Here is a 26663-nt window from a genome sequence, read left to right as displayed (position 1 = left end):
AGAATACGGTGGTCACCACATTGCTTCAATACCAATTGCATTAAAATCGATAAAACATTTATCGTGAGATCGGTTCTGCTGGAGTTTAAGGGTACAGCATCACACAATGAACTTACACACTCTTTCAAAATACTGTTTATTTAAAACATATATCACAATGGGTAACAAATATTGGTAGGGTAAAAACTACAAACATATAAATGTCGCAAAGCAGGCCCCAGAAGGTTGAAGCCAAAAGATTTTAAAACTGTAACCCAGCTGCCAGCATCAGCTAACACGGGCTGAGCTACATTGTAGAGTATTAAATCTGTGCTTTGAAATAAAAATTTTTGACTGGACAAAGAAGAGAAATGCTGAAGAATTCCTGTAGAAAATAAAGGCATCCCAGGTGTAGTAGACCAGCATAAAGTTCCACAACACAGTAGCACCTCCACCAGAAGTCATGAAGATCAAACCAGTAAAATGGTGGGAAAGAAAGCTTCTGCACCCATTTAGAGGAAGCTTATGAAAATAAAACGTTTAGTGTACTAATGCAGCAGGGAAATAAAAAATACCACATAACAAAAGTAGCCTAAACATGGGCATTTTTCCTAACTTATACTGTACACATAAATGCACTACAACAAGCCGCAATTTATGGAAACAACAAACAATTATTTGTGAAAGACTGTCATGACTATGAATTTTGAACATGCTCCTTAGAACATGTTCTTTGTGCATACAAATTACGGAATGCAATCTCTTCAATCACTCTCTCTCGTGTTTAGCAAAAGAAAAAGAAGAGAAAAAGATAAGCATAAATAATAATACATCTTTGGTGGCAAGAAAAATAAAAGGCATGACACAATCAAATCTCAACATAATGAACCTCAATGCAATGAAATTGTGGTTTAACAAACACACATTTTTCTTAGTTTAGCAAACCAAACCAGCACTGCTCTTTTGACTTAACGAGGACTGTGTGCACTGCACATTCATATTGGCAGCTTCCACAAGGAAGCAAAAGAAATGCAAGGTTTCCTTACCACACATAAGTAATCAGCAAAATGCATCTATGCAACCTGCTAGCCTTCAGCCTACATGGGCTTAGTAGGAAATGATTGAATCTTGGGATTCAACATACTAAAGCAAGGCAAGGTGTCTATAGGAGGCCACTCTGCTGCTGAGCAGCAGAATGCCATAGCCACTGAACCACTGTTATGGGTAGCAAAAAATCCAAGGCTGCATTCAGCTGTTTCTATTAAGATGGCTTTTTTTTTTTTTTTATAGCAAGCATGGTAGCTGCACAGTCGCCAAAAGTTTTGTCCTCAGAAAAGACACACTAGCAAGAATGTGTGCAGTGCAGTGCTAAAAGCACAGGTGGTTAGTTATTAAATGCAACCACATTTGCACTCATAACTGGACAAGCGCACCTGCATGTGCACAAATGCAGCCATGAAAAATGCACCCGTTATAGTCAGCAGGAAAAAAAATAAAATCTGTGCACAGAGCCACAGGATCTTCGGTGGCAGGAAGGCTAGATGAAATAGTGTTGCACAAATAGAGCAGTTGCCCATTAGAACATGAAGGTGGTTTGGGTAACAGGTTTAGTATCGTGGCTGTGAAGTTGCACTGCAAAAATGTAAGACACAAACAAAAGAGCACCATCACACCCACAGGAGGCTCTGTGTGTGATCATGCCCCCTTGCGTCTTGTTACAACCATGCAGCACAACTTCACAGCCGTGATCAAGCCTACACACAACCTCTCATGGGGTTCAATGTGCCCTGCAACAACTGAAGGGAAAAAGCAGGCTGTGGAATGCTCTCTCAACCTCAGCATTACAATTGTTGCCAACCACACTCTGGTTGATCCTCAGTGGGCTTTGTCATTACATATTTGCTGCATTACTGGGAGTGACCACCTCCAAATGAATTGAATTATCCAGTGAAGGGAGAGCACACAGTTGGCGTGAAGGTTGAGTGGCTAGAATCAGTTTCTTACAAAAATTACTAGAAGGAACCTTGGCACTAGAGTCTATGGGAGTCGCAAGCATGCCAGTTCAACCAGTCTGGAAATGAAGAGCGGTAAATGGATTTGCCTAAATTTCATCCTTCTGGCTTCAGATGGCTTTGAGACTTGTAAACTGCTCATTTTCAACACTATATTGTGTTATAAAGGCAACTATATGCAATAGTTATGCATGTGCACTAAACTAAGACTTACTGCCTAGCCAAATTTATAAAACTACAATTGCTTGGAAATTCATAAAAATAAAGCACAAAAAAATGTCACAAGCACAAAGATTGTACAAATCCATGTATATTACCCATTGCTGCTACAGTAGCTGAATGATCGTAGTGCCAGAGTTCTCTTTAGCCCCTTTTGTAGGATACTCTCTGGCTAGAATGGCCAAGAGAGATGAGCAGGTGTGCGAGGACAGACAGGAAAGAAAATCGGCTCCCATAAATAACTGGCATGCATTGGCAAGTTGTCTCTCTTTTGAAAGTGCTCACTTCTGTTGTTTAAAAATTCCTTTAGATTACTCAACATGGTTGTTGTGAGCATGTAGCAACAGTGCCATCATCAATGCCTGTAGAAACATACAAAGAACAGGAAATGATGGCATGTGAACTTCCCTCCACGTATATATGTGATAGGCGCTTCATATAGGCTGCGACAGTAGGCGAGTGCAAATAGTGATTAAAGGCTAAAAGCAACTTCTTGTTGGTTTGCATTTTGAAATTTCTTGGTTGAATAACCGCTGATCACATGAGCCAATATCTGCCGTTCTTGCATTTGCTTCAAACAACATTTCAATCTTATCTGAGCCACAGTTAGTACTGTCTTGAAGAAGTACTGGAAAGTCCCTTTAAAGCACCCTTGTCTGCCTTTTTCTGTACTTCAATCTTAGGCATATTCCATCATTTAGTATCATCCACTTCACTTTCTGGAAGAATAGACCATGCTCAAAAGCACATAAAAATAAATATTTAAAAAAGGTAAAGCATCTACATAAGAGTGGCCGGGTATTACAGTCCTGTCCGCCCCTGTAGCATCCAGCATACTTGCAATGAGGAAAAAAAGAAAAGCCATAAGAGAGCATTAAAAAACTACAGCTAAGCAAACAGCATTTCAGGCTCCAACATTATTGCAAATTTTAATTTTGTACACATCTTGTAGACAGAAAGCATAAAAGGAGGAAAACCAAGGAGGTTAACCAGGCGCAAGTTCAGTTGGTACCTTGCACTGGGGGAGGTACATAGAGACGAAAAAACTAGACCATGTCATCTATGTCGTTAGCGCACTATTCTACTGGGTTCCTGTTATCAAATTTATTTATAAAATGCACAAAGAATAGTCAGCCGGTGATTCCATCAACTGTTATGTGCCAAGAGTGAAAAACGTATTTCATTGTAGTTGATACCCTTATATCACTGTTCACAGCATCAAATGCAGTGAACAACAGAATACATTCTTGGGCTATTTGCATGCATGATGCTATTAAAAAATAATTACAAATGTGGCTAATTTCACACATTTTAAAAATGCTCCTTGCTCCTCCCTTATGCCCTTTCCTTAACACTTCTCCCTGCCATGGCAAGTGCCTATCTTTCACAGGAGATACGAGTATGCGTCAGAGCAACATGCCCTGCTGGGCTCCTTTGACTTTCTTTTGTTGTGAGGGGAGCATGCACTCCTGGTTGCACAAGCTATCTCACCTGCACTGCCAGTTCCTGCCGAGTGTCTTGCAACCAGTGAGAAAGTGCTTCTGCAGCAGCTATTCTGCTATTTATGACTTTAGAATGTCGTTGGAACCACCCAGTGGACAGAATGTGCAGTTTTTCTTTTGTACTTCCCAACTCCTCACAATGCACTAATAAATAACATTTGGCCTGGTGATGATGACTAAACACTCTACACATAAGCTTGTTAACTCAAAATGTCTGACACCCAACATTTATACACATTGTAGAATGACCTTTGCCAACAGCTGATATTAATATAAACAAATTCCAGAATTTTGTGTGCCAAAACTATGATATAATTAAGAGGCACGGGGTATTCCGGATTAATTTTGACCACCTGGGGTTTTTCAACGTGCGACTAGGACTGAATTCCACACCCTTGGGCTAGCTGATAAGCAAAATGCTAATTACATGTCCATGAGCAATAAGCTGATATGTAACATGCACACAATCTATTCAAAGGAGCGTCCAGCAATCAATCCACTCCTTTCCAGGAATTAGTGTCAATGATATTGCATGAAATATTCTTTGCTAACTTCATCAAGGACACCTCACGGTTCTTTAAAGGGACACTGAAAAGACTGCATCTATTTCTGCATCTATTTGGCAGATAAAGATGGCTTATTAGTAGAAAAATTGAAGGTTGGTTATTGAAGGTAAAGTTGATTGATTTGATTCATGGGGTTTAAAGTCCCAAAGCAACTTCGTAGCGAAGCGGAGGGCTCCGGATTTATTTGACTACGCACACGAGTGTATTCACGTTTTGCTGCCATCAAAATGCGGCTACCATGGCCAGGAATCGAACCCACGACCTCGTGCTCAGCTGCAGAACGCCATAGCCACAGAGCTAATATGGTGGGTGCATAGGAGAGTTAACAAAAGTAGCAGGTTGAGTCCTTGCTCATTTGAAAATGCAATCTAATCATATTTTGCTAATGAATGATTAACAAGCCCCAGCTAGAAATAGCAAAGATCTATGAACACAGAAGGAGGAGGTGCAACAGCAGTGCCACCCATCTTTTGCCTTTGTATGCTTTTTGGCCAAGAGGCCTCAGCTCATGGTGAGACTAACCTGTTCGTAATTCCTGAAGTGTTTTCTTTTGTAGCTTAATTGAAAAGTTCCCTTCCATATCCCTTTAAGACATTAGACAGTTTTAGCAGAGCATCACCTACAGCCTGCTCCACTCATGTTTCATGTGCTCAGGGACTGCAGAGATTTGTGTTCATTGCACATTTTTGATGCAAGATGCAACTTCATTACACTGAGGTTCAACTATGTGAGGAATGTTATAACACGGATAAATGCTACACTTTTGTAACGATAAGATTGTTCATAAGGTCGAAGCTGTTTCCATCAGGCTGCAATTTGTATAGCTTCCCCGAGCACTCCGCCAATAAGTAGCCATAATCATCCAAGCCTTTGATTAAAGCCTTGCATCCGAAATCTTGCAGGGTGACTTCCTGGCCACTGGAATGTGAGAATAAAAAAAAAGCAAGTCACCAAACGAGTGAAATATTTCGGGTACAAGCTAATTCACCGAAACTAGTGTCACACGACGACTTCAAGAAAAGGTAGCCCATCGAGAAAATCAGAAAATGAAGCTTGTTATGTTGGAGCTGGAATGTTGGTACTAGATTGAATCATTTGAACTAGAGCATGCTGCTAATGACTCCATCACAAGCTCTAGTAATCACGTAAAAAAACTCTGCTCATGTTCACATTAGCATGGAAGCACTCTCAAGTTGTGAACGATTACAAATTTATTTTGGCAGAGCAGTTTCCCACCACTGTGTGATGGTGCCATTGGGAAAGGCGTGGTCAAAATGGCACTAGCCAAAGCCAAGCCAGTTCTAGCCACAGTCTGTCACGTGGTTAGTGCCGCGGGGCACGGGCATGCAGGCACGTACCGACACGTACCGACACGTACCGCCACTTGCTTCGACGAATAGGGAATGGCCCTCCTTTATTCGACCCGAACATATATAGAGACAGACACACACAGGTCACAGGGGGCGCCACACTCTGGTGGCAGCCTAACAAACAGGGCTGAACTGTGGCGACCTCTACATCTCCCCCCTTGAAACATTGAAGGTTAGACGGGAGGAACTCAGGAAGCCAAACGCGTCAAAAGTTTCACAAGTTCAAACGGCGCGGCGGAACAACAGGCTGGCCGAAACGTGTTCGTGTCACACCATCACTGCGGTCCCTGGCTGCAGGGGACTGTTGCACAGACTGTCCGAGGGGGACCGTTGATTCCACGATGTTGGCAGGCTGAGGTTCCTGACAGCGAACTTGCTGCAGTGGCGGTCGTTCCTCTCCAGAGGCAGTATGCCCAGAAGGCACTAGGTGATGCCGGTTGCGCTGTAGGGTGCCACCTCGCTCAGTTTCGACCAAGTAGTTTCTTGGTCTTTGCCCCGGACTGAGGACCGCAGCCTGCACTTGATCAGGTCGTACCCAGACACGCTGACCTGTTTGGAGTGGCGGTAAGTCTGGAGCTCCATGATGCCTGTTGTAGTTGTCGGCCTGCTTCTGCTTGTAAGCCATATCCTTGGCGACGACGTCTTTCGTTGGCAGCCAGTTGGGACGTAACTGGGAGTCTTGCTTTGGGACTCTGGTTCTGAGTTGGCGTCCCATCGACAGCTGGGCTGGACTAAAGCCGTCAACTCCTGGAGTATCCCAATAGCTGAGCAGAGCCAGATGAGGATCCTTTGACTTGCGAAACAGGTCCTTGATTGTATGCACCATCCTCTCCGCTTCTCCGTTCAATTGAGCGTAGTGTGGACTGCTGGTCCTGTGGTTAAAGCCGTATGGCGCTGCAAACGCCGCGAACTCTTGCGACGAGAACGGTGGGCCGTTGTCTGACCTGACTTCTTGCGGGATTCCATGGTGGGCAAAGATGAATTTGAGAGAGTCGATGACTGCCTGAGCTGTCGTGCTCCTCAGGGAACCTTGAGTAATAGTCCACCACCAGGATGAACGTCTGGCCGTTGAGGTGGAACAAGTCCATTCCAAGGAATTCCCAGGGATGTCCAGGTAGGGCCGTGGAGAGCAGGGGCTCGGCAAAGTTCACGCGGATGGAAGCGCACTGTTCACAGTTGGCGACGAGAGAGGCGATTTCTGCCGAGATACCAGGCCACCAAACTGACTCCCAAGCTAGGGCTTTGGTCCTGTTGATGCCCTGATGACCTTCGTACAACAGCGTCAAGACCGCTGGTCGAAGGGACGATGGGATGACTATCCGGGCGCCTTTCAGCAGAACACCGTCGCAGACAGAGAGCTCGTCTGCCACAGAGGCGTACTTTGAGAGGTGCAGTGGTATCTTGGTCTTTTGTGGCCAACCATGCTGGCAGTAGGAGGCCAGGGCCTTGCACTCGCCATCGGACTCTTGTGCCTGTCGTAAGTCTTTAGGGCTGAGTGGCAAGACTTCCGACGTGCAGCCGACTACCTGTGCTGCAAAAAGTTCGATAGTGTCCAGAGGAATGGGTGGCTTGTAGGTGATGCGCGACAACGTATCGGCTGTGGCTAGCAACTTTCCTGGCATGTGCAGCGTATGGAACTGGTATCGCATGGTCTTCAGCCGTAGTCTCTGAATATGAGGCGGCAACATGTCCAGTTCCATCTTGCCTAGAAGTGGAACGAGTGGCAGGTGGTCAGTCTCGACGTCGAAGGGGATGCCACGGACGAACTCGTCGAACCTTTGGATAGCCCAAGTCGTTGCCACTGCTTCTTTTTCAGTCTGGCTGTAACGCTGCTCGGTCTGGGTCATTGACCGCGAAGTGAACGCGACTGGGCGGCGCTCTCCTGAGGGTTGCGTCTGTAGCAAAACTGCGCGGAGTCCGAATGAGCTTGCGTCTGCAGACACCGTAGTGGCGTACGACGGGTGGTACTTGGCCATGCACCTGTCTGACGTCAAGAGTTCCTTGATTTTCTCGAATGCTGCCTTTTGCTCGTGCTGCCACACCCAACTCGCAGACTTATTCTGTAAGGCTCTGATGGGCGCTGTGACGTCTGGGATGTGTGGCAAGAACCTGGCAAGATGATTCACCATTCCAAGCAGTCTTCTAACACCAGCGACGTCCGTTGGAGCTGCCATGGCTTTGACTGCTTCGACCTTGCCCGGATCTGGCCTGATGCCCTGTGCTAAGACGACAACTCCGAGAAAGGAGACCTCGGGTACCCAAAAACGACACTTGTCCTGGTTCAATGTGATACCTGCTTTTGCAAGGCTAGATAGCACCTGGCTCAGTCTGGCGTCATGTGCCTGGCGGGTGCGTCCAAAAACCAAAATATCATCTATCATATTGGCGATTCCTTCTTGGCCCTCCAGGATTCTTGCCACCTGCTTTTGGAAGTACTCTGATGTGGAGGTGATGCCAAAGGGGAGCTGGCAGAAGCAGTATCGACCATATGGGGTGATAAATGTCGTAAGCTCTTGGGAGTCTTCAGAGAGCTTCACCTGGTGGAAGCTTGCGGTCGCGTCCAGCTTCGAAAAAACTGTTGCATCGCCAAGGAGGCCAAGAACTTGCTCGACAGTTGGTAGAATGTGTCGTTCCCGGTGGACGACCTTGTTTAGTTGTGTCAAGTCAACACAGAGCCGGTAGGAACCATCGCCTTTCCGGACGACGACGAGACCGGAGCACCATGGTGTTAGCTTGTCAACCCTATGGATCACACCTGCGCTTTCCAATTTGTCCAGCTCGCGGCGGACGATCTCGAGCAGCGGGATGGGGATCCTGCGAGGTACACTTAGCAAGAAAGGTACAGCATCGGGTTTCAACCAGATGTTGTATTCGTCCTTGAGAGCGCCCAATCCATTGAAGAGCTTGGCGTGCAGCGTCGCTTTTGAAGTATTGAGTTGATCAAGAAATCGAACTACTTGGAGGGTTTGGAGCGCTGGCAGTCCCAGAAGAGGCACAGTGAGAGACTGGATCACGTAGAGACGCTGACAGCTTGCCTTCCCTTGCCACTGAAGTCGTGCCACATATGAGCCCAGCACGCGCAGTGGCTGTCCTCCCGGACCAGTGAGCAGAGTGTCGACTTGGTCAAGCTTGTCGGCCAACGTAGGAAAGTCGCTGGGAACGGGAGATACTTCGGCTCCGGAGTCAACCTTGAACTGCGCTGTGTAGTCGTCAACGGTGACGTCGACAAACTTCGCCGCGGCGGGCGTCGCGACGTTGTGCAGGTGAATGGAGCTGAGCTTGTACTGCTTGAACTTCCGCGAGCGGCATACTTCGGCAAAGTGGCCTTTCTTTTTGCAGAAGTTGCAGGCGGAGCGTCGGGCAGGGCAGTCTGAACGTCGATGAGGCGCGCGGCCGCAGAATTCACAAGTGGACGGCTCGCGTGAGCGCTCTGCTTGCGGCTGCGGCGAACGAGGCTTTGTGCCGGAGCGACGACGAAAGGGGAACTTGTTAGCTTTTGTGGCGTCGAGGTTGAGCTCGCGGGAGTGCTCGGTGCGATTCTGGGGCAACGCCTCTTCCCTGTTGGCGTCTTCGGATTGACGGGCTTGTGTCCAAGCGTCCTGGAGTGTCAGCTTCGCGTCCGGCACAGCTGGTCCGAGAGATGGGAGTCGCGGAGGCTGACGACGAACCGGTCGCGTACAAGCCTTTCCTCGACAGCAGCTGACGGATAGTTACAGCGCTTAACCATCCTGTGCAGTTCTGCGTAGTACGTGTCGATGCTTTCGTCGGGTAGCTGAACACGTCTGTGGAACCGTGACGATTCGTAAAGCTTGTTTGCCGGGTGCACGAAGTGCTGAGTGAAGCTGGTAGCAACGGCTTGGTATGAAGCGAGCGACTGGACATCGAGCGAGAAAGTCTCGAGAAGCGGGCGGGCCTCCGGGCCCATGCAGTACAGTAGCGAGCGTACCTGCATGTCTCCCGACGCTTGCGTCAGTCCTGAAACTGCTGCGTAGTCTTCGTAGCGGCTGAGCCATGTTGCCCACGTTGGCGGGTTCGCGAAGTCTAACAGTGCCGGCGGCTGGAAGTTGACGCCGTACAATTTCGGCGGCTCGCCGGTCTCGAGGGACATGTTGGTGCCTTCCTATGAGGTGAAGGCTAAAGCAGGGGGGCATTATCCGGCCACTTCTGACACCATGTCGCGGGGCACGGGCACGCAGGGACGGACCGCCACGTACCGCCACTTGCTTAGACGAAAAGGGAATGACCCTCCTTTATTCGACCCGAACATATATAGAGACAGACACACACAGGTCACAGGGGGCACCACACTCTGGTGGCAGCCTAACAAACAGGGCTGAACTGTGGCGACCTATACACAGTCAAGATCAAAGAATACCTGACACTGAAGCAGAAGTATGTGAGTGACTAATTAATGAACATGGCTTAATTTTATCTAGCACAATACAATAGGTCCAAAAGTGGCAACTAAGTGCAGCTATTCTAATGCAAATTGCACTCTACATTGTAGAACAGTTATTCTAGAAATTACAAGCTTAGGCAGAAGGCAGGTGCCAGATGGACAGGACCAGACGTGCATCCATACTGAAACATTTCTCATTTATAATTGCACGCAAGTTCCATATGCATCAGAGTTATACTCTTGATAATTAAGACCAATTTTATATATCTTAACCAAATAAGTTAACGCGAAATTTTTGTACAGCAAACAGCATATCTCAGTATAAACAATATACTTGGGCAAGTCTGCAATTTCGAAGCTTAAAAAGTTATACCAACTTATGCACTGTACTGGCAGAAAAGTAAGAAGATGCAAGATGCTCTAAAAAACTAAATTATCTGGTTTTACGCGCCAAACCCACGGTATGATTACGAGCCAGGCTGTAGTGGGGGACTCCAGATTCATTTTGACACCCTGGGGTTCTTCCACGTGCTTCGAAAGCACAGTACAAGGATGTCTTTACATTTCACAACCATCGAAACACAGCTGCCGTGGCTGGTATATGGTCCCGCAACCTCGGGCTCCGCAACGCAACACCAGAGCTACTATGCCACCAAGGCAGGTAAGATGCTTTGGTCTTAGGGCACAAAAAAATACTGAAACTGTGTCACCTTATCTTTCGCAGGAATTGGATTCATGCCAACTCATACTGCGTGATTTGGCTCACTTCATAGTTCCCAAAGAACACCATTTAAACCAAACAATGCCCATTTGTAAAAGGTATTTGTTTCAGTCGCCCTTTAACACTTCATAAATATCTAAACATTAAGAAATTTTCTGTTACAGTAGAGAGTGGTCAAGTGTCATAGCTATCACCTCTGAGAGCATTCAAAGCTCAAGTTCCCCTGCTCAAAAGCAGAAATGATCAGCCTCATTTATTTTTCAGCATGGCTGGCTAGGGAAGTATTGTGGTTTCCACACTTCTACATTAGCAGCAAATAAATGAATAGGGGCAGCACTGGAAACTCTCCGCCCCTACCTATTATAGTTTTAAATTCATAAGTGCTAACCAAGTGGTGATCTTAAGTATCCGACTTCTTTGTGAGCACAGTGCCTGAAGCACACAAATGGCACTGAATCTTGGCAGAAAAAATAGCAATGGCATGCATTGTACAAGCCAAGCTGTCAGAAGCAGTTAGAAAAATAAAGCATACAGACTGCACTGCATAATGCAAAAGCAACTCAACTGAGAGATGGACAAAGAAACATCACCTTACACGAGATAAAGCGCTGAAGCTAAAGTGCATTAATTTCATCCTGACACAAGGTAGGACCACCACACGCATCATGCTTTTTTCATATCAGAGAAAGATATGCTTGAGGGCATAATCCAAGACAAATAAGCAACTTTAGGATACCACTTGTTTAGAGTTGGTCTCTGAAAGTGATATGGTACTCACCCATGGAGCCAGTACTTGTAGTACTCTTGTAATACCATGCTGCTCCCTCCACTTTGGAATGTTGCCACCAAAAACTCTATTTCATTTAACACCTTAGCAATGACTTCTTCAGGTGTCAGCGGGCAAACCACTTGCTGCGTATTAAATTTACAGGACACTACTTTTGCAATGTCATTGATGCATAGGGTTGGTTGGCTGTTGGAAACGTTCATGCCACAGCCTGGGGAACAAATCAAGGAAAGAGCAGAATCAGAGAACTGAGAAAGTGCACTAAAGAAGATGGAAACGTGAACAGGATTGCTCTATCACTGACTTTTTATTGAAAATCAGCATGTCCCAACATAGTTTGACAAGCCTTCATTTTAAAATGGTTCCAAAATACATGACCCTGTGATCTTTGCAATTCCAGATAAGTAAATGTTTCCAAAGAACTTTACACCCACCCTTAAAGTACCGTATAAACCGGAATATAGGTCTAGATTTTCCCCTGAAAAAGAACAGCGAAACTTGCCACTCAACTTATATAGTGTTCTTTAGCATACTGGAGTCATCGTCTGGCCAAGTTAACGGCAGGGTTTGACCTATACTTCAGGCCGACCCATATTACGGTTTATACGGTAAGTAAAGTTGGATCTTATAGGTGCAGCAGCCAGTTTCAGCTATAATGTGCCAAGAACAGGGTTACTTTGTGGGGCTAAAGTACGAGGTCTAGACAGTAAGTTTCCAGACTAAATGTGCTGCTGCAAGACTTTTTTAGCACACCGGCAGCAAGGGGTATTGTACCTGAGGTACGATGGGTTAGTGTGCTGAAAGCCAGCATCATGAGCACATAGAGGATGGTGGTATCCTAGCTCCTACATAGAGATGCACCTCTCTTCCTTGACAAATATAATCATGGTGGAGTTTTCTGAACAATGCAATTGCCTCAAGTTCTGTTTCAAGTTAATAAATACTCTACAGCAGAATGTTATGAAATGTTGAAGATGGTTTTTGGGGTAGAAGCCACATGTTGTCCTCAAACTGTTGAGTGGTTTTCCAGGTTTTAGGCACAGAAATTCGATTAATGACGAGAAATGCTCTAGTCCACAGGTGACTAGTACAACACCAGAGATCATTGTGACGAAGTACATAGCAGACTGCTAGGCAGAAAGGATAGCAGATAACAGAGCAGCTGACACTAACAAGAGGATGACAAAACAGGAAGTGAAGATCTCGTGCAGTGCAAGAAAAAATTGCTCGTAGCAGCACAAGTGAATAGCAGTCGGACGAGATTGTTCAAATGCCACCGTACCAGGTGGGCGTGACTAAGTCCGCAGGGACAGCCGAACCCGCATCTAAGTGGACTGTTCTGAAGACCGAGCATGCACGTCTACAGGACGGAGAGTGCCTCGGCTCATCGCCAGAAGCGCGATGTTGGAGCGGTACGAGTTTGCTGCCGTCACAATCGAGACCGCTGCCATCATCCATTCAAGTTTGCTGCCTGCTGCCGTCTGCCAAGCCTGGCACCATCTACTTTTTCTGCCCATTCTGCCATCCTTCCCTTCCATGTCAGGCATCACTTCACCAAAGATAGTTCTATCGCAATGGGCACCACCAGTACCGTAAGTCTTCAGCCTTTGCCAGCGAACTTGTGAAGTCTGACAAGCTTTATTTTATAACCCCTTGTATTTGACTGAGCTTCTCATAAGTGTAGTGTTCGTGTTCCAATTTAATATTTTTTTGTGCCGTAACAAAACACCTTAATTAAGGGAAAATCAGACATCCACCCGTTCATAGCAATTGCTACAAAGGAAACCCAACGGGTTCCTCGAAAGAAAAGCCTCAGAGTTGAAGAAAAATTCGTCCTGGTCCGGGACGAATTTAGCAATTTGTAGCAATTGCTACGAACAGGTGGATGTATGATTTTCCCTTTATTAATTGCTTCTCTCCACCTTGCGGGTTTCCGCAGTACTACTACGTCAAACAAAACACCTTGTATAATTCATCTTTACTGCATCACACCTTGCAATGTGCCAATCCTAACATTCACAATCATCAAGAAAGCCTGTCAAATTACCTGAAAGGACCATTGTCATACCACTGATGCTAGTGAGATAATGCATCAATACTAATGGTTAGACTACTGAACGTTGATCAAAAACAGCAAAGACTTGACGTTTGCTCTGACCTCACTCCTGCAAACGACTCCAGCATTCTTTGCAAATGTCATTAGAGTTTTTATTACAGGTGACAAAGCCTAGGCTTACACCTACTGATGCAAGTCAATGGAAAAGTCAAAACCCCTCTTGATTAATGACGAATAGGCAAATGAGAAGCAACATAAAATTATAATTGACTTTTGTTTTCCCCGTTTGGGTCCCACAAAATTTTGATCTATAAGGAATCTGTTCCTCAATGTATCTATGGCAAGGTGTGAGAATAAAACAACCTTATCAGTGTGAATACACATGGCTGCTCCATGACAACAATATACTGCCCTTGTGACTTGACAGTTTTTGGTGAACAGCATGACATTGATTTGACATCCTTTCTACTTACCCTACCTCACACTCTACAGCTAATTTTTGTTTCTAAAACTGAAAATGAAGCTGAGATGGCAATGATTTGACACGGTGAGGGAGATTCAAGCATGGTCACCACAGGCTTCTTATCCCACAAGAGTTGAACACACATCAACAATAGCACACATTTCTTTGCTGTTCCAATTTTGTTTTGGATGAGGGTCATGTCATCAAGATTTTACTGTAACAGTTCCTATAACTGTACACAGCGTAAGTAGTGTAGGGGAAAACTCTTCATAACCAACATTTTTACTTATTAAGAATTGAGGTTACCTATAAAGCAAGTAATGGCATCCTTGTTAACCGTTGATGAGACCAAGACACCTCCTATTTTCACATGGGACCCATAGTAAATGTCGTTTGGCCACTTCACTCTGATATTTACCATCTGAAAAGAAAGCAAGCAGCAGTTATAAGCACATCTATAACGTTAGTACTTTCATCAATCAAGTATTGACAACCTTGCTATTTTACCTATGTTACATCAAAATCCACAGAAAAAGCAGAAACACTTCTACGTTTCAAGTGTTCTAAAAATTCTTCCGTCAGCACTGATGCTCTCCAGCTGTCCACCAAAAGCAGCAGTCAAATGGTCCATTGATAGCTCAGTAGAGTGGGAGTAGCTTCATAAAACTGGGAGCACACGAGAGCAGTACGTACTAGCCACTCCTTTATCACCTGCTCGCCCTAAAATCAGGCAACCTTGCATTACATTAACTAAAATTAAATTATGGGGTTTTACATGCCAAAACCACTTTCTGATTATGAGGCACACTGTAGTGGAGGACTCCGGAAATTTCGACCACGGGGGTTCTTTAATGTGCACCTAAACCTAAGCACACAGGTGTTTTTCGCATTTCGCCCCCATCGAAATGAGACCGCCGTGTCCGGGATTCGATCCCGCGACCTCGTGCTCAGCAGCCCAACAGCACATTACATGAATGCTCCTCTATTTCTGAAGATGGCAGTACTGCTAGCGCTTGCCTGCTTTAGACTGATGGCACAGTCTATTTCAGCATTTCAGCCAGCTGTTAACCAGTGAGAGTACTTCACTGCGCTACACACTGAAACCTGCTAGTTAACCTTTTCAGGGTCAATCTTTTCACCATAAGTGACCGCCCAGGGCCAATTTTTTTTTTTTATTGCAGATTTAAATTTTTCAGAGGGAACTATTTCGAAAAAAATTTCCGTAATTTTTCTAGCTCGACCGTAAAGTGAGAAAAAAATATTTTGCGTTGGTAAATAGGTACTGTTTATTCATGAATAACAACAATAAAAAAAGGAAATAAACTTATAATTAAAAATTTGATGCACTGTTATACACATAGTTCAAGGCTTAGAAAATGCACACACGAGAATATTTCGCAAGTTCAAATGTTCCTGCTATTACAGTAATATATACATCCATAGCGTAATCAAACTGCGTAGGTCAGTGCACTCAAGAAAACTGTGTGGTTGTGCGCCCGTCAAAAAAGCAAAACGTGTGACAAACTTCTACTAATCTTCATCTTATTGCCAACCATAGGCAATTAGTTTTCGAGAGTCTCCAGAAAAAAAAAAAAAAAAAGGAAACGCATGCACGGCGGCATCCTTCGTATGCGCACCCGTATGAGCAATAAACGAGCGATCGCGTAACAGGCGGTCACCCTGTGAGCGATTAGTAATGAGACAGCCATCAGTTTTGCGAGCGCAAGAAGCCGAAATCGCTTGTCGAACAAAACCCAAACTAACCGCTGCCTGTCTACGCGCGCGCCAATGCGCAAGCGGTAATATATAGACTCGCTGGAGCAAACCATGCAACGAAAACCAAGACGGAAGCACTAGAAAAAAATTCCCTGTATTCCCATAGTGGCAACACATGCCAGGAAAGAAAAAGTTAGGAAATCAGCGCACTTTTTAAACGTACAGATGGCGGCGTAAATATACAGCATAGACCATTTTGGACTTTTTCACGGCGCCATATACATTTACGTCAATGACCCTGAAAGGGTTAATTAATCATCATCTTGTATTATGTGGAAAACACTGTCACACATGAAGAGTTCATGCAAGCTATCGAATGGAGCCTGTTTGTCTCAATGATCAGCATTCCCTTCACATTGTACATTCTACATCTCACTCCTCAGCAGTTTCCTTGGCATTGCAGTCTTACATATTTTAGCCTTGCTTTGGCCCAGAGCTTCAGAATGATTTTTGTTTACAGGATTCACTCAGCATCCTTTACTCGGTTATCTAGAGAAAGCCCCCATTTTATATCAGCAATTCATTCCACCACTCAGGCCAAGAAAGCAAAGTCGTGTAGGTCACTGCTTCACAGCACCATGTGCACTCTGTTCAACAAAGCTGTTTTTAATGAAATGTGAACACTCCTGAACCTGTGTGTGGGCCTTTGCTCACGCAGCTCTCACATACTAATTCCAGTGCGTGGCCCTTCTGTTTGCTCAATATTAACATATCTTTTGTCTTGCAAATTCATATATTTATCAGAAATTACCATGAGCAAGTACACACTAGAATCCATAAACAGATGGACATGAAGTTAACTGGTCAAAGCAGTGTCTTCAGCTTCATTGCAATAGTCACTACAAAGTCAACATAAAAATTTTTTGGGCTGAACTCTTAACAGTGCTACAACGTCAACATCTATACCTAAGGTTTCATCCTTAAAATTTGTTTCTGAAGCTATAGTCAGTGACGGGTCAAGAATGCAGTGGCAAAAACACCTCTGAAAGGAAGCATGCATACATGCACCAGTGAACTACGTTGTCCAATTCTTCCTCTCCTCCTTTCCTTGCTATTTATGTGCTCCCCTTTCCCTTGCTCAGGCACTGCCATGTCGTGAATTATGAGATGGCAATGGTGTCTGTGAAATACAAATGATACAACTGTCTGTAAAAGAATTAGTTCCACCTTTTGTGGTGCACCTTTTAAGCTGCACACGCTTGACTACGATCTGGAGCGGTATTTTCGGTCTATGACTCCCGGACATACTATCACTTTCGCGAGACGGCTTGTGACTCGGCACTGGATGCGTTGGCATATATGACCACTAGCGTTTCAGGCACTGTGCTACGAACACTTTCGGCCGCCTACATCGACAAGTCCAATGCACAGTTACCAAAAATATGAAAAAAATATCAAAACGTGATCGCTCGAGACTACCACCCCTGTGCGTTCGGTATCTGTGGCCAATGAAATGCAAATGATGATGACGGCACGCCACTTTCATTATGAAAGCTAATTAAAAAATTGCCTTTTGTGAAGGTGAATTCTGCACGTCATGTTTTTTTCTGATTGCGAACATTGGGTGTGTGCTGTATATTCCTGTTATAAATCAGGAGCATGTCACATTCGACTGCATTTTTATTTCCTTACTTTAAACCCATGAAAATTGGGTGCGTGTTAAAGATTCAGGGTCGCGTTAGGATTGGGTAAATACGGTATATTAAAGAAACGTCAGAGGAAGCTAGGCACTCTGCAATGGGCAATGAAATAGATGATGATAGGCATAAATAACATCAAGAGACGGGATGACAATAGCATGGATAGCAAACACATGTAGCTGATATTCTAGTTGACATCAATAGGAATAAGTGCCACTGGGCAGGCCATGTAGTGTGTAGAGCAGATAAGTGGTCATTTACTAAAGGAACAGAATGGGTACCAAGAGAAGCATAGTCAAGAGATTAGGAAATTTGCAAGCATAGGATGAAAACCAGTTGATGCAAGACAGGGTTAAGTGAAGATTACTTGGAGAGCCCTTCCTGCAGTGGACATAAATAAACTGATAAGTGACGACATGCTGCACTTTTAATTAGCACATGTAAATTTTTGATTCAAACAAAACTGTTTTGCACACAAGAATCAGCAAGTTGAATGTATGACAAGTCAATCAGCAGGGCGATTCGCCACTGATGCAGTACCTCATAGCCCTGTGTGCTACGAACAGCTTTGGCCATAGCCAGGGCAGCAAGATGCTGTACAAAAGGGCTTCTTTGGCCCAGAGGTGAATGCAGTGGCAACTGCAGGCACACAGTGAACATGGCACAGCCAGCAGGGCCAAGCCAGGCATTTCCTCCTCGACCTGCAATTACAAGACCACAGACGACTTATTGGTGCTGCTTTTTAAGTACAGCTTCATCAGCTATTTTCTTAAAATCAATGACAAAAACAATATTAAGTGCATGTAACGACAGGCATTTATACTGAAGAAGCCAACAAGGTTCCCTGTTTGCAAGAACACTCAACAAGCACTCATTTTTGTTCATTTTTTTTCTTAATGTCATCAGTCACTGTGCTGTTTATTTGCCAAGATGCAGATATGCCAGCCCACCTAGTTTGCAACTCTTGTCCATATTAAAATCTGTCAACTAAGTCATGACTCTCATGACCAAAGAATAGCATGGGCATAGATCAATGCTAGATTATTAATGAACCATATCAGTACAATGCATCTCAGTGCTTTTGTCAATAATTTATCTAAAGTTTGGACTGCCAAATATGACTGGCTCTTGCATTTAAATTTAAAAGCAAACCATAGTGAATTAATTATGTGTCTAGACTGCCACTTATATGTGGCCATGTTCATTTAAGTATGGTAACTCTATGCATAATGTCAAGGAAACTATTTGTATAAAATAAATAGCAATGTGGACTGAACCTTAGCTTTCCAAGATATATTTCTAATGTGGCAAAAAGTGCATCACAAGGTGTGTGATACATGTCCTGCGTTCTTTCACTTGTCCCTGTCAAAAGCACAGCGGGTAAACCTGAAACACTACTTTTGTGATCAAAAAATTTAGCAGGTTCTAGGCCTTGTGAAATACACTTCAAATACAGTATAAAAGCTCTGTAAGCATAACTTATACATGTTATGACTAGTAGTTAAAAAATATCTTGAGCTAGTTTCTGGGATAGGACTACACAGTATGTCAAGTAATTTAAACCTCAGAACACTCGCCACATTTGTTGGCTACATCAATGTTAAATAGAGCTAATCATTGCATGAAAACTTCTGGAATTTAAGACTGACAAATGGCAATTCTGAAATGCATGAGTATGCACCTATGTAAACACTCTCCGTCATCCTGCCTGCTTTAGTAGTATTACTTTCAATCGTAAGGTTTGATCAAAGGCTGAGAATAAGCAAATTAAAACATTTTAGCACATTTTGAACCTTTATAGAATTGGAAACAATACAAAAAAGGAAACCTTATTCAAAACTGTTAGCTATCATTGTTTTTTTCCTGAAATGAATGCAGCTCCACAGGTCAGATTCTTCAACATAAGAACTACTCAGCAACTGCCAACAGCTAAGGTTTGAAAGAGCATTTACTTTTGTTGTAAATGCTCTTTGAATACTGAATAAGTATTCCCTTTCATACTGGTCAACTGCATCAAATGATTCAGCACCATGCCTGCAAGTGGATGAGAAGTGTCTTGCAGACTTTCTGACAATGAAACAACGTTATCAGCTGATAGGCTTAACATCTCTATTCTATTATAGAAGTGCTGTGAATTTTTACTATCTGAGGTTTTTGGACATGAACCAAAATTTCTGTTTTTAACATTTTGCCCTCATCAAAATGTGGCTACCAAGGTGGGAGTCAAACCCATTATTTATCTTGTCCTTTGCAGTGAAATGACATAGCCATTAAGCAACATCATGATGTGCACTAAGTGATGAGTACACCTACCATCTAGATTGAGTAGACCTCGAATACTTCTAGGGCTAGGACAAAATCGCTGCTGTAAATTTCTCAGTCAAGCTCCTTGTAAGAAGAGATGTCTGTCTCTATCAAAATGGTGAAAATAAATGCCTTCACTAACACTCTCAAACAAACACTTCAGAAGAGCAATTTTTCCAACCAACCTTGCGATCACCTACAAAGTTAGGATCGATAGACTAGTCAACTCTTGCATGTGAACAAGGCGAAAAAAATTAACAAATAAAATAAAAAATGAACAATTTTTATTGCACCCTCCATTTCTTTCTTTTTTGTTTTTTTCCTGATGACACAAAGGTATGCTGGGCTCATCAGCCTAACATACTCAGTAAAACCAATTTCACTGATTTTGTACCTTAAATGGTTTTGCAACAGCTTTCCATGTTAAAACAGTACTTGCCTACTCCGTTCAGCTGACGTGTGGCAATAGCAATAGATCCATGGATAGATTGTAAACTGCACAGAAAAGAGTAAACGCATGTTACTGACCAAATGTCACTGTTCTGTGCATCATAACCCACAACCGCTTCTGAAATTTCTGGTCCAGTCCCTAAAAACCTGCCACAAAAGTAGATGCATCATGTGCCGAGGCAGCCCAGAACAGCAGCTGCTGGTGACACTATTTTAATAGCAAGAATAGTAAAGCATTTTTGGATGAGACTGGCCAAGAAATGTCTACTGACACTTTAGATTTTGATCAAAAAGTATATGCTGCTGATATTTAATGCTGGAACATGAATGTGAGCTTGGTTTTTAAAAAAATTACTGCTCTCTAAAGAGATGTGTGCGCAGCAGCAGCATGCCACCATTTTCAGCGGATGGCACAGTCTAAAGTTTGCATGTTTACTATATGAGGTGTTTGAGCAATGATTATCTTCAATAATTAAAGACATGCAACTGAGGACAATATTTGCTAACCATGATTAACCGCAGTGGCAGGCATTCAATAATCCACAATGAGCAATCCAATTAAATTTTCAGCACATTTACAGTATGAAAAAGTTTAATCTTTTGCCACTGTGCCATCTCTCCTCAGCAAGCATCCTTTGTTATCGGTTTTACCTTGTTGAAATGTTGTAAAGTAATTTTCATGGTCTGCTTTTAGTCTTGTAATCCTTTGAAGCAGCAAAAATGCAGTCATAAACTTTTTTTAAAATTAAGCAAATTCTGGCCTTGTTCACAGCAGTGTAAATGTTTGCTGCCCCACAACACATGTTGTCTTGCATCATACTGTTGTTAACCGATGCAACAAGATGCTGCTCGTATACGGCAGGAGGCGGCAAGGAAGCAATTTTCTTTTTGCTTGTACAGACATTTTGTTGCACAGACATTTTAAAGGCGCATTGCTAATTTTGCTTTATTATTATTATTCAAAAACAACCCCTAAAAGATAAAGACAGCTGCCTCATCAACATGCCCTGTCCTCTGAGAAATCACGCGAAGCCTTATTACCAGTGATCTTACATTGAGCTTAAAGGCCACTGCAACACTTTTTCAACAGTGTAAGAAAATGTTGACAATCTGCAGAAAACACTGCCATGAACATTCAAATACACGCTAGCCATGGGGCAATTGTTCATTATCATTGTTTACCCTCAAGTGAGAAAAGCTTGCTGTGCACACATGCACCCCCCCCCCCCCCCCCCCAATCTTCTAGCAAGCAGGGATTGCTAAAGCGTCCTGCCCGTCCTGTTGCCAGCCCTTTATCACTCATCGGCATCTTTGTCAGATGCGAACCTTGAAAGGTTACCGTAATCACCCCACAGAAAGAAGAAGTAAGAAAGGGTCAATATGCAGTTGACTGCTATCAGTCCCACATCCCAACTACGAGGGAACGCTGTGTTGAGAAGGAATGGTAAAAGTAAATATTATGCTCTATATATACATCAGTTATTATTAGGTTCTTTTAAAAACATTTCTTCGGGAATATATCCTTCGCAAGGCATCATACCAACTCCAGTGCGTTCTCAGTTTTGAAGCAGTGTTGTAGGGCCTGTTTAAGTTGCCCTTTGATGGCTTTCAGGCTTTCTTTTTTCATTATTCTGAGCACGGAGGCTGGAACTTCATTAGTGTGAACAATTCTCCTACCAGTGATTTATCACTATGCTAAGCCTCATTCACACTAGCCACACTCACTCAGTTTTTTCTCTGCCACTGTGTTACCCCCCCTATTTATAATGCTTTCTCAATCTGTTTTCTTGCTATGACACCTGTTGATGAGCTGGTGCTTGATATTTCACTGCAACTGAATCAATTAAACAAAGCCTGTCCAACAGCCGCCAATTTACTTTGTGACCATACGATCTTGTTACCCAAGATTGCTGGAGAATTCAAATGGCCTCAGGAGCAGACATGCCAACTTTGAAGTAAGATTGTATGCTCTCAGACATATGCAATTGTGAACACTTGGCTGAGGTGTTCATGAGATGGCATAATGGCCGGGCGGGTTTATTTACTTTGTTAAATTGTTGTGCAGGGCCCCTGTAACAACAAACACCTCTGCATAAAGTATGTTGGTAATCAGCAACTTTGTCATTCAACAGAAAAATAAGGATACTGTGTCATGTCTTTTCAATGATAATTCCACATTTCTCAAAAGTACGTTCATGGGCACGCAGGGTCAGAAATATGTCAAATGTGAAAAACTCCACGGAGGCTACTATGTAAAAATGAAAAGTGTGTTCAACAAGAAAAAAACTGTAGTACACTTGGAAAATAAATTTAAACTCACGCTTTTATAGCTGCCATGGTGGTAGTTACGTTCTCAACAAAAAGGGCTAGTCGGCCCAAGCTGTGTGTCCTCAATGTAGTGAAATAAATTGCACTGTTGAAAGAGGGACAGCTGAAGAATGTATCGCTAGACGGGATGATCACAGGCAAGCAGTCAATTGTAGGTGTCATCGATGCGGCATTGTTTGCTGTGAGATAATGAAAAGTGGTGCCGCCATCCACAAATGCACCAGAAGTAGTTTGTGGTCTAGACAAAAAATCCAGAAGCACCGCCTGCATAAAAGGATGAAAAGATAAAGTAGGGGAGGAGGTTTAGTTAAAAACCAAATCTTCACAGAATAAGTACATACTCCAAAGTGAGGCAAACTCTCAACCTCCATCGTTGGCTCACCCTGTCTGCTGCAAACACATTTCCTGTTGACAACTTGTGGGAGATACTGATGCTGCAATTCAAGCGAAAGCATGTGGACAGTATGTTTCGCAACATCGATATCCTGCTCTCATTTGCTTTCTTGAGTTTTGCAAACACATCCTCAGATGTACTGAAGAATACAGGATCAAACTCCAGGTGAATCTGAAAAAAGGAGCAGAATACTGAAACTATGAAAAAAAGCAAAAAACACCATTAAAATTGCATAATGAAGTCCACAACGCACCAAGGTTGATTTACAGATGGGGGCTTTATGTCCCAAAGCAACAACTACTGGTCTGTGAGAGACACTGCAGTGTTAATATAGAGTAAAGTGCACAAAAGGTACCTAAAAAGTTTCATTTCAGAAAATCAGATTGTCAGCAATTGCTAGTTTTGATTATAATGCTCAAACCGCTAGTTTATTCCTCAGCTACAACATTAAAGAAGTAACAGTATTTTACGACTACCAACTCATATCTGCTTTTAAAGCAGAACTTTATGAACAATGTCCTAAAATGAAAACTGCCGCAAATTTACCGAAAAACATACCTATTACTTTAGAAGACATAGCAAATACTGGTATGTCCCAAGGACATGTACTAAGTATGGCTATAATTGTAGTGAATATTTTTTGCTACACATACTCAACAAATGCAAGTGAAGGCTCCCTCTGTGTTATGTCGAACAAGGAGTTAATGCTTATGTGTAATTAATCGGTGTATAGGTAGTCACTGCTTCTTTCTTAATTGGTGTTTATGTTCTGAATGCGCTTGTTATTCATGTTATTTGTTTACCATTCTTTGTACATATGTGTACGACTAAGCTGCTTTGTTGATTGCTGTCAAGTGGTCAGGGAAGTGGGTCCAGTCAAGCTGCTTAATCTGCAGCTTTTACCTTGCCTTCCTCATTACAAGTTGTAGACTGTATAATTTCCAAGAAATACTTACAGAATGACCTCAACAGGATTCATGCATGGTGCTAAAAATGGGTCATGTCCTTGAACAGTTCAAAATGTCAGTTCATGTCATTTACCCGAAATCAATGTCAATGTAAAAGTCTTCGGATTAATACCGAGACCACTCGGGGTCCTCTAACACGCACTGAAATTTAACATGTGAGCACTGTTGAACTCTGTTCTCGCTGGAAAGCTGCTGCCACAGCTTTTAATTGGACTGCAACCTTGATAAAACTAGGAGCGAGGAAAAAAACAACAACAAAGAAACAGATGGCCCTAACACCACTGTTTTTTTTTTCTTGCTTTTAGAATATAGCACCGCCAAGTCCAAATGTCCACTCTTGCTACCTTGAGCTTAGCAGCTGAATGCCACAGTCCTTTGATGCACCATTAACAAGTAGGTGCTAATAGGACAAGCATGAATTATTCTTGCTGCTTGTACAAAAGCAAATTTGACATTGCTTTCATTTCACAACTAATTTCCAAAATAATTTTGTACAACTCCCTACATGCTTTCTTCTAAGAAAGTGGGTATGGACCCCCAATTTGAAACAAGTTTAACCCTTTTAGGCACTTTGTGTACAATCATTATGCCAACACAGCACTCTCTAAGTTTGCAGCCTCTGGGGCTTACCTTGTCTCCCAACATAAAAGGGACAGTTGCATAAAAGGAACAACTGGAACATTAAACCTATTTGCTTGATCATGCCAATGCATGAAATTTAGGAAATATTTACCTGTGACCATCACCCTGTTCATAATGTATGTTGACTCTATAGTACGACTTCCACCCGCCATTTCTTTAAACTGACTTGCACAAACATTTAATTACATATACCACAAAAACCAAGAGCAGACTTTGCAGACGTTTCTTTAATAATATCAGTGCCCATACTTAAACACTGTGATGTAATGTAACTACATTGTGTTTTCTTGAAAGTGATGCAGAATTTTTTTACCATATTGAAAAACAAATAAACAAAAAAGGCAATTCTGACATCTCTAAGGCAACGTTTTTTGTTTGGCACAACATGCAACAAGTGTATCTTTCATTGCTTATTCTCTCTACCTTAGCATGACAGTATTTTTTGCACATAAAATAGGTTTAAAAGATTATCCAATATATTGAAGCAAAATGAAATGAAAGCCTTTACCTGAGATAGAAGTGCTAATCCGCTGCTGCCACGTCCTCGCAGCTCAAATAGGAGGCCGGCACCGTCCTGATCACATGCCAATGTTTTAACTCTTGTACCTGGGTCAAACTGGTAAACTACATCACCTCTCAGCACGGCAATGTCTCCTGCAGTGTCATATGTTACTTTGGCAATGTCTTGATGCCCTGAAATGTGTTCCAGTGGCCTAACACCAGGCAAGTCTAGTTTTGCAGCCATGACAAGAATATTCCCTCCACGTAGAAAATATTCAGTAATGATGCGCCTTGTTGTGCTGCTCATTTCACTGCATGCAACAATAAGGAGTTTAGTGTTGGTCAACCAAGGAGTAGTTTTGACCTGCAAATAAGATGAACATTGAAGAATTTGCAGTGACAAAACAATGACAAAAGAGAAGCGCACCTAAATTTAACCATGCTGCGCATTTCCAGGTCTTGTTACAATAACCGCATTGTCAGTTTGTGTGCAGCCAAGATGCTAAGCAGCAAGCAAAGTTTACTTACCACCTAGGCAAAACACAGATAGTGGTCAAAGCTACCAGTTATAATCCGAAATTTTAAACTACACATTCAGAGATAATTTCGGGGTACATTTCTACATACACAGAATGACTAATTCTTTAATTAACAGTACCAGTCAGAATGCAGAGCAGTTTTCTCATTGGCCTGGGTGATATTACGTTTTGCTCTATGTGAACACAAAGAAGTTCGCCGGCACCACCTAACAAAAGTCGTGTGCAGAGACGAGAAAGGAAGTTTCGTGCTACCTATTGTGAACGTTCTTGACACGGGTAAAAAGGTACAGACCTGGTTCTCAGACAGAGAATAAATGGCGTAGTTATCGGGGCTGAGGCACATGCTCAAGGTTTCCTTCACGGCGTGAAAACGAGGCTGGTTTGATCCGACATCTTCATCAGTGAATATCAGCACATTTGGGGGCTTCTGCGGAGCCATTCCGGCTGATTCTAGGTTGCCCCTGGCATAACTTCCAGCGGGAGAAGCCACCCCACGCAAAGGCAGCTGCAGGCAAAACCCAGCAGTTAGCGAATGGCCACAGTTCCCTCACCACAGCTACCAAGACGCGGCCAATACGAACGCACCAGGAAGTACGAATGCGGCCGAAAGGACACTCGTCGAAAGACATGTAGGATCATTTATAGGTATGACGTTAAAATATAAGGGTCGCATACAGGCAGACGACGAAAATCAGAAACGCAAATCTACACAACTACGCGCAATACGCGCCGCAGCACTGGCGCCACTGCAAAACCACGCCACGGAACACTCAAACATGCTACATCGCGCAGGTGGTTCATACAAGCAACGACGAGAGAGGGAAATTTATGTATATATATTTATATATGTTTTAGGTAACTTAGAAAATGGTGCGAAAACCAAAAACATTACCACATGTGCAATCACAGGAAAACGTGGTGCAAGTTTCACGTTGCATCGTCGTTCGGAAGGAATACGCTTAATTCAGGTTCATTGAAATGTCGGAGATATTCCTAGCTGTCGATACAGTTCACCTTAGCGTCACTACTGCTACTACCAATGGTTAT

General features: G+C 43.3%; 1 protein-coding gene across 2 annotated transcripts; it reads right to left on the bottom strand.

The window, feature by feature from the left end:
* Positions 1-117: 117 nt before the first annotated feature.
* On the bottom strand, positions 118-26663 carry Hcs (holocarboxylase synthetase-like protein). 2 transcript variants are annotated; one of them, XM_075673476.1, is made up of 10 exons: positions 26509-26663; positions 25909-26121; positions 25085-25441; positions 22955-23137; positions 22565-22836; positions 20234-20289; positions 18031-18191; positions 14381-14495; positions 11547-11766; positions 118-5196 (listed from the first exon to the last, which is right to left on the bottom strand). In XM_075673476.1, exons 2-10 carry the CDS (start codon positions 26053-26055, stop codon positions 5034-5036), a joined length of 1674 nt encoding a protein of 557 aa, XP_075529591.1. In that variant the 5' UTR covers positions 26056-26121; positions 26509-26663; the 3' UTR covers positions 118-5033. The 2 variants fall into 2 exon arrangements, with proteins under 2 accessions (XP_075529591.1, XP_075529590.1); XM_075673475.1 differs by lacking the exon at positions 26509-26663 and adding an exon at positions 26202-26415.

The sequence above is a fragment of the Dermacentor variabilis genome, chromosome 1 (genome assembly GCF_050947875.1).
Source record: "Dermacentor variabilis isolate Ectoservices chromosome 1, ASM5094787v1, whole genome shotgun sequence".
NCBI lineage: Eukaryota > Metazoa > Arthropoda > Arachnida > Ixodida > Ixodidae > Dermacentor > Dermacentor variabilis.
This window is presented reverse-complemented; position numbering and strand designations above follow the sequence as displayed.